Raw genomic sequence first — 8,709 nt, forward strand, 5'->3', positions numbered from 1 at the left:
TAAAGGAGGACACTTCTTAATTTTTCCTCAGGTTATCCAACTATTGAGGCATCAACTTACCAAAGGAGCTGATAGTGGCTAATGAAGCCCCACATTGGTACCCTTGGGGGATGCCAGAGGATCCCCTTAGATCTCCATGGAGAGAGCAGGAGTGGGGATCAGCTAAACAGTGGAGATTCTCCTTGTAAGAAATGGCCCTCCTACCCAAACATCATTCAAGGTTTTAAAGCTTAGAATTTGGCTTCTGGGGTTAGGAGGGGCAGGAGAGGCCTCGGTGACCATCAGATGCAGCTGGAGAGGGCATGAAATCTTGCTTGGCATACAGTACAACGACCATGGCTATCTTTCCCCTTCCCCCACCAAGTTCTCTAGCACCTGCTATTTCAAAATCAAGGAGGGAAGGGCAGAATCTGTCAGCTAGATGGACACCCCATCCTAGCTTCCCACTGCCCCTCCTCCATCAATGACCCTAGGAGCCCTGTTAGCAAGGCTGCCTGGGAATAACACTGCATTGAAGACACAGACAGGGTTATTTTTAAACCTTACCAAATGTGTCACCAGTCCCCTAACCCCCAACTTGAATCTTTATGGCCCCAGAGAGCCTTTCATCCTGGGATCCATGGCTCTTCTCATCGTCCCCTACAAAGTCATGTCCATATTGCCCAGGGGTGGGTTGTGTTCAGATTTTAAAGCAGGCCTCCCATCACACATAACTTCCCATTAAGTCTCCATTGCCTTCTTTCGTTAAAAATAATTATTTTATTTCTTTGGAAAATGGCGGGGCCCTTGCTCTGTGGATTCCTAACCCTACCTGGGTTAACAATTCCCTAGCCCACCACCCTGAAACATTAGGGCCTCCTGGTATTCCTCTCCTTAACCCTAGGCCTAGAGGAGTTCTCACATTTGTGAATGGGCAAAAGTCTCCAGAGTCTGAAAGCTCAGTATTCTGGCCCTCCTTGCCCCCATTCCCCTCCCTTTACAGGGTTTAGGCTCATTTTCAAAAATCAGTGCTAGGGTCTATGCTGGGGATGGGGTGTGGGAAGGTGGAGGGGCAGTATTTGGGAGAGCTCAATATCCCATCAGCCAAGTCTTTCTGAGAACCCCAAAGCCCTTCAGTCATCCCTGCCTCTCCTGGCAGCCTGCAGTCCTCATTCCCTTTGCAGGCCCCTCTGGTTGGCCTCAAGGGAAGCTGGAAAGAATGCTTCTTAGGAGGATGAGGCTTGGGAAAATCTATTCCCTCCGCTCCTCTAGGAGCCCAGCACCTAGCACTCGCCGTCTACTCTCCTCATTCCCTCATAAACTCCCTTCCATGCATATGAGAAGAGATGGATTCGCCCTCTTCTCCTACCCCCTTTGCCAGGGAGGCAATATCAGAGAAGCGTCCAGTGAACTGGTCAGTGTGGCATGGCAGTGATACGCATGCTCTGTGAGGCAATGGGGTAAGTCACCATGGGTGTAGTGGCGTGGCTCATTGTGATTCCTGCTAGTGGCTGGGCCATCGAAACAGCCACAGGGGCAACGGATACGGCCACAGGGGCCATGGAGACTGGAGGTGGGGCCATGCCTTGAGCAATTGTCTGGGCCAGAGCAGCTGAGAGAGGTGTGATCTCTGGGTTCAGGTGGGGGGGTGGGGGAGGTGGGGGCGGTGCCGTGGGAGGTGCTGCATTAGTTGGTGGGGCAGCCGGGGCACCCGTGGGGGCTACGAGCTCTTGTTGGGACACGGGTCTAGGCTGCAGGGCCTGGCTGCTGAGTGTGGTATGTGTCTGAGCAATGCCATGGTTGTAGTTGGTGACGGTGCCCACGCTGGGCGCCAACGTTTGTTCTGTGGCTGGTGCGGTGGAGCTCAGGGTCATGACCTTGGCCTGGTTACGGAACTGGGCGTTCTGCTCCAACAGGACCTCGTTGGTAGCCAATAAGTTGCTGACCTGCTTCTTTAGCTCTTCCACTCGCTTCCTGAGCATAGCATTCTCCTCCTCTAGCAAGCGGCACTCCAACCCCCGAGGTGGGGCCAGACTGTACTCAAATGTCTCAAAATGGGAACCATCGGAGGGGCACCCGCCCCCTCCCCGACGGCGTTTGGGGCATGGCTCATGGTCCTCAAAGCCCCGGTCTGGAAGATCATATGTGTCATATAGATCATGGCGACGACTGGTGGGTGCTGGCCCTGCAGGACCCCCTCCACCAGCACCCCCGCCACCTCTTGCTTCAAACTCAAAATCCCGCTGCAGGTGGCGGAACTTGCACTTGGCTCCTCGCTGGCAATCCCCTTTGAGGAAGTCCCGGCAGATGGGGACTTCCTCTTTTCCATTGGGGAGGTCAGCCGGAGAAAGGCCCAGGCCGGCCGCCACTTTCTGCCTTAGCCGAGGGGGGAGTTCACCTGTCTTCTTGTAGCCATCCTCATCCTCCTTGGAGCCATGGATGAAGCGGCAGTTCAGACGACTGCACTCCTTGTTCTGGAAGTCATGGCAGAAGATAAACTCATTCTTACTCACACCTAGGTTGGAGACCTCGCTAATGTCTGGGTGTCGGTAGCGGCAGCGCTTGCCCCGCTTACACACATTCCTCAGAAAGTCCCGGCAGATTGCATCCGAGCTGCCTGCGTTGGCTCCTGACCCAACTCCGCTGATCTCCTCACTACCACCACCTCCGGAGCCTCCGTTGCTGTTCCCTGTGCCATTGGTATAGCTGTCTCGGTCAGGCATTCTGGTCCCACTCCAAATGAGTGGCTTCTTCCTTTGCCGCCACCCTTGGGTACAACTAGGGAAAAGGAAAGCAGGTGTCAGGTAAAGGGAGCCCTGGAAGAGGACCCTGCCTCTCCCTGTTGCTGGCAGTGAAACTGTGCCTACAGTTCTTAGACTGGAAATGCTGCTGTTGCTGCTGCTGGGATATGAAGGGCATTGGGAGAGGTGCTGCCCAACCCCTTATGCAACTGATCTTGCTGGGATTCACTAATTCCTTGCTTATTCTGGGCAAGGGAAGAGGAATAAAGGCTGGGGGGGGAGGAGGGGGGAGAAGGCGCAGGGGAGGAATGGTGTAGGGCTAAGCCACCCACCTGCTCATTAATGAGAGTGAGCTGAAGAGAAGGGTAGTGTGGAATTTTGCCTCACCCTCTCACTGACCTTATTAAAGACATGGGAACGAAATCAAAACTTTTCTTAAGTGTCTGAATAAGCTTGGGCAGTAGGGTGGGGAGGGAGAAGTTGGTGACAAGATGCTGAGGGCATAGGAAAAAGGACAAAAAGGCAACAACCATAATTTTTGTTCCCTGATCTACAGTGCTTCTAGATTCCAAATCTCCAGACTGTCTGGAGCCCTGGAGAAAGGGAGAAGTGTCACCAGCTTGGGAAGCCCCCAAACTTTTCTGGGTGTCTATTACACAGGGAGGAGAGGGATTCAACAGCTGTTCTCTCCCCACCCTCAGGACAAAAAGCAGTTTGGGAAACAAGGCCAAAATGGGAGGAGGAAGTTGCTGTGACTCCACAGAAACCTCCTTTCTGTCCCTCCTCCAGCACCAATAGTCCTTTTCACCTCCCACTCCTCAAACCCCACCCTTGCTCAGATGCATTTCATGAGAGATTTGACTTAACACTAAGCCAGGCTACTACTCACTCTCATAAAGTTCCTACTTATTTATAGACTCTATAAAATCCTCTTCTTTCCTCAAGGGACATCTGAGATATTAGGTCCACAGCCTGCCTCCCCCTGGGGCCCAGATTTGCCGCTCACCATGCCTTACCCCCAAGTCTTGCTCAGGCCCCCCCCTCTGCTGCCCAAGGAGGCATGACTCCTTCCCTTGAATCAGGGGAAGCCCCTCCTGTTTTTCCTCCCCTTGTCCCTGACTCCATCTTTAGCCTTCCTTCAAGTTGGCTAATCAGAACGTAACTGGCCCCAAGATGCAGCATGAGGCACTGGGTGACAATAACTATATTTAGGTAGGATGGAAAGAATGGGGAAAAGAGATGGCAAGTTCCCTGGTTAAAATGAGCCATCTCCATGCTAAGCCTAAGCCTCCCCTCCCTCAGAGCCCTCTTAAAAAGCACTCTCCCAGCCAGGCAGATACCAAAGAAGTTAGCTCAGGGAAAATGTGGGGCCGCTGCCCGCCTCCGGGGCCACATCACTGATGGGATCACAGCACGGGGCAGAGCCTTAGTAGGGGCCTGAGGTCTCCATAGGGCCTCAGAGTCCAGAAGGGCAGGAGGATCTGAGGGGGCCAGTACGCTGAGGAGTCTTGTCTTGGGCTGCCAGGTCCCTCGGGTTTCCAGGCTGTTCTGCTTCCTTACCTGTCAAAGGGAGGCGATGGGAGTTAGGAACGGGTACAGGAAAAGGCACGCTCGGAGGCAGAACTTTGGACCGCCAGGAGGAGGCGGGGGAAAACTGCGAGGATGTGGCAGGCTGGCCAAGGCTAGGGAAAGCTGTGAGCAGGAGCCCAACAGCGCGCCCGGGATAAGCCGAACCCCCCAGTCCGAAGCCCAGGGCTGCGTGACGTCACGGAGCAGGAGAGGGGTGTGCTAGGGACAGGCGAGTACCTGCGCTCAAGAGCTGCCAAAAGGGGCCTGGGATCCCTTGGGGGCCCCGCCGGCCGGCCGGCCCGCCCGCGGCCCGGCCAGTCCAGCCCCGGCTCCTCCCCTTCGGGCACCGCCTCCCCCTCCTTCACCTGCAGCCCTAGCCGCCGCTGTCCCTGCTGCAGCCGCCAGAACCGCCTGCCGGTTCCTCCGACTTCGACAAAGAGCCGCCCACCTAGAGGCACTTCCGCTTCCTACGGAAGAGGCGACGCTCTAGGAAGCGGCCCCGGAACCAAACATGATCGACTCGGTACCTGCGCGTTCGGCCCCAGGAAGCTCCCAGCAGGCTCTGCGCGTCACGATGGTAACAGAACGCTCCGCGCGGCCGACCAGGAAGTAAACGACTCTAGGATCGGGCCTTCAGGTAATCTCGGGTCTGGCCTATCCCCAATCCTCCTAAAACGACCCGGAGAAGGCTTTTCCTTCCCTCACCCACAGCCTCTTTCCACCACATTGACCTTAAATCACCCAACCTTTGCTGTCACTGCAGAGCCGCTCATACTCGGCCTGCCCTACTCCCAAGCATTCCATTCATGCCAACCCCCAGTCATTTTCATTTCCTCGATAGCCCCTCACGGCAATTGCAGTGACAACAGGAAAGAAACGGCCTTGAAATAACACACAAGCTCATTGTTTTCGACCAAGAAAGTACTGAGGATTTATTATACAGGCGCTATACACTCAGCCACAAAACACATCAGTCCGGAACGACAAGAGTCCCAAAAGGCACCCAATCAAGAGGCAGGCAAGGTGGAATTCGCAGGAAAAGTGGCTCGTCCTTCGGCTCTGGAGGGGGTCCTCGAGGATGGTGGTGAGGCCTCTATCAGATGGTACCGGCAGCCCTCCGTGGCGTGGCTGATGTCTCTCGAAGGTTCCTGCCTTGCTGAAAAGGGTCATTCCGATGTCTGCTGCTGTGGCAGGTGGTCAGCATTCTGGTTACTTGGACCTCTGCCTCATCTTTCTCCTCTTGCGTTTCAGCCTGTGAGGGGGAACCGGAGGGAATTAAATTAACATGGAAACTCCCATAAATTCCATATAATTCCAATAAAGTTGTGTCCCCCCCCCCCAAGAGCAGCCACGCACAGGGACAAAAGACTAGCGATCAAGAAATGAATCCCAGCTTCGTTTCTTTTTCAATATTTATTCTTAAGAGTCGTGAACAATTTCAATCCAGCGACTAGTTTTTTTTTTTGCAAGCCACCCCCCACACCTCCCGTTTTCTAGGGATTTCTACCTACCTACGCATTCGCTTCTTCCTCCACTGTAGTCCAAAACGAGCCGGGAATAGAATAAAGAGACAGTTAATACCAATAACGACATTATAATATCCAAAGCAGGCCACTGAATCCGCACCACTATTATGCTTTAGAACGCCTACATTTTCCACAACAAATCAGGGCGCATGCTCCTTCCTCTTCTCTGAAGCTTTACCAAAAAGGCAGCCTTTCTCCTCGAAATCGAGTCTCCCCCAGATAGATCAGTGCCTTCTCCAGTTGGAGGCCCGGCTTTTTGAGTTACTATGAACGCCATTCGAAGGTCCGACCAAGCCACTGTCTCCCCGACCACCCCCCCCACTAGCTCCCTTCTCCCCGCCTTCTTCCACTCGCAAACAGGGACTTCCCATTTCTATTCTCCGGGAAACTCCCGGGGCCCTTGGGGTTTCGGCGGGGGAAGCCACCTCCCCGCTCCTGGTCCCCAGATCAAGCACAGGCCTCCCTCCCCGTCAGCTCGCCGGCCAGAGACCCAGGCCGCCCCGCTTACCTTGGCCCTCATGGCGCAGTGGAAGCTGTAAGGAGAGAGGAAAAGAACAAGATTAGTCTGGAATGCGGGCGACAAATGCCGAGTTCGGATGGCAGAGGATTGTAAATCCCGGTTATAAAGGGAGGACTGAGTAAACGATACTCACTCAACAAGATGGCGTAAAGAACAAGAGAGAGAACGCTGCTCGCGCGTCTTATTTAACAATGCAATCGTGTCGTCACTTCCTGCCGAATCTCGCTGGCGTCCGGGCCCCCCAAGGGGCGGAGCTCCCTAGGACGGGAACAATGGCGGCTAGCTCTTTTTCCCTTAAGCGTCCTAGGTGCTCATTTACCCAATGTACCTACGGAAAATCCTTGGGAAACGCCTTGAGGAATGTCCACGAACACATCCACAAGGTTCTCCACCCCGCCAACTTTTTTCCACTTCATTGTCCTTATCCAGAGCTTCCCAGTATTTTGATAATTGAGCAGCTGCCCTTTTCCAACTCGGACTTTGGGGAAACAAAGTCTACTTCCGCCCTCACTCGAATTGCTTCGTGGGAGTTGTAGTTCACCTTGGCACCCGCCATTTTACCGTGGATGGTCCAACTTCACATGTTGTAGGTGAGACCCGGGGAGAGTATGTGAAATTGCCTCCTTCGTGTTTCAGTTTTCATCTCCAGGGCTTACCACTTTTAAGAAAATCACATTCTTAAAAAAGAATATGTACAAAACTAAACTGATCTTTTACAAAAATAAAGACATCTATATTTTATATCAGCAACAATCTGCTTTCTGTCACCTCCTCCCCACCCCCACGCCAATCCTCTTCTCCAGAGTAAGAATGAAAGAAAACCAAAATCAATGTTAATATACAGTGTTAATCTGTGAAAAATACAGAACTACTAAAGTAGTCAGAAAAAACAAGTCTTTAATCACGAAAGAGATGAGCCCAGCGCCCAAAACTACTCAGTCAAAACCCGGGGATTGAGGATGTCCCCCTGGGAGAATGCACCGCCCTAGAGGATTTCTCCAAAGAACGATAACATTTGGGGAATTTGTGTACCTTTTGGGGAAACTAAGGACAGGGAAATATGATTGGTTGGCCTTACCAAGGCTACAAGGAAAAGAGAAGTCCAAGACAGGATTAACGGGGAGAGTGGGATGCTTTACCATGAATACCAAAGGGCCAGGGCTACCTGGGAGAGGACTTTGAGGCCCGAGAAGAAACTGAGACAAAAGGGTACTTAACATTTGATTTAAGTCTACCTTTGGGGTCTATTGTTCTGTCTGAAATGGGCGAGTCTGGGACTTCCCTCAGGGTGAATTCGGGGGTCTCCAGATTTCAAGTTGACTAGTATAGTCAAGCCAAATCTACCTCTACATTGGCCCTGTCCAAAAAAACAATTTCTTGTTCTGTATTCTGAGTCCTTCACCTCTCTGTTAGGAGGATAGCATGTTTCTTCGTTAGTTCTCTTGAAATGTGATTGGTCATTATATTCATAACAATTCCTAATTCTAAAGGAACTTAGGAAATTCCTTTAAGAATTCTTTAGAACTTTAAGAAAAGTTATCATATTGCTATCATTGATTATCCTGGTTCTGTTCATTCTGTATCAGTTAATATAAGGCATCTTGGGTTTCTTTGAAATCATCTATGGCATTTTTTCCCTTACAGGACAATAATACTCCATTACATGTATGTACTATAATTTGTTCAATTATTCTCCAGATTTCTATTCTTTGCCACCTCAAGAAGAGATATATATTTGCACATTTTTAGAATCTTTTTATCTAATTTTCCCCTTCTACTACCCTTCCACTAATTCTCCCTTTTCCTTTGCTCTGGGTGAATTGTATTTTTGTACCAAATATATATATAATATATATAATATCATTATAGTCTCTCCTTTAGCTAGTAATGTTCAAATGTCAGCCATCTTTCCTATACCCCTGGGTCCTGTCTTTGTATCTATCTACTTGCTTACCCTGATTATGTGAGATAATTTTCCTTAACTTTCCTTTCCCTTTTCCTCCTTCCCACCTTATTCCTCTCCCCTTCTCTTTCCATCTTAAGTTAATTGAGAAATAGAGATCCATTCCCAGGCCCTTTGTCTAATTAGACTCCCTCTATGACCCCAGATGAGGACAGGCAAACTTTAATCTCTCACCTCCCATGTTTCTCTTTTTCCTCTGATATCCAGGGTATCAATATGCTTCCAAACACTCAGGTTCACAACCTAGCCTCACACTGGGCCTTTCCTCTACCTGTTCTGTCACTAAGCAGTTGATGGCCTTGTCTACCTTCTCAATATCTCTCCCATCCATCTTCATGCCTAGATTATTGCAATGGCCTCTCCCCTGCCTTCTGTCTCTCCCTTCTCCAATCCATCTTCCACAGGATTGCT

General features: G+C 51.2%; 1 protein-coding gene and 1 long non-coding RNA gene across 4 annotated transcripts; both read right to left on the reverse strand.

Moving 5' to 3' along the window:
- Nucleotides 1-739: 739 nt before the first annotated feature.
- Nucleotides 740-4,727, reverse strand: ZC3H10 (zinc finger CCCH-type containing 10). 3 transcript variants are annotated; one of them, XM_044677946.1, is made up of 3 exons: nt 4,655-4,727; nt 4,061-4,280; nt 740-2,757 (listed from the first exon to the last, which is right to left on the reverse strand). In XM_044677946.1, exon 3 carries the CDS (start codon nt 2,700-2,702, stop codon nt 1,395-1,397), a length of 1,308 nt encoding a protein of 435 aa, XP_044533881.1. In that variant the 5' UTR covers nt 2,703-2,757; nt 4,061-4,280; nt 4,655-4,727; the 3' UTR covers nt 740-1,394. The 3 variants fall into 3 exon arrangements, with proteins under 3 accessions (XP_044533881.1, XP_044533880.1, XP_044533882.1); XM_044677945.1 differs by lacking the exon at nt 4,655-4,727 and adding an exon at nt 4,527-4,584; XM_044677947.1 differs by lacking the exon at nt 4,061-4,280 and having other exon boundaries at nt 4,655-4,706.
- Nucleotides 4,728-5,195: 468 nt separating this feature from the next.
- LOC123248816 lies at nt 5,196-6,519 on the reverse strand. Its single transcript, XR_006506359.1, has 4 exons — nt 6,469-6,519; nt 6,324-6,348; nt 5,801-5,823; nt 5,196-5,541 (listed from the first exon to the last, which is right to left on the reverse strand). It is a non-coding gene; the product is annotated as an uncharacterized LOC123248816 (long non-coding RNA).
- Nucleotides 6,520-8,709: the final 2,190 nt, after the last annotated feature.

The sequence above is a fragment of the Gracilinanus agilis genome, chromosome 5, assembly GCF_016433145.1.
Source record: "Gracilinanus agilis isolate LMUSP501 chromosome 5, AgileGrace, whole genome shotgun sequence".
NCBI classification, from domain to species: Eukaryota; Metazoa; Chordata; class Mammalia; order Didelphimorphia; family Didelphidae; genus Gracilinanus; species Gracilinanus agilis.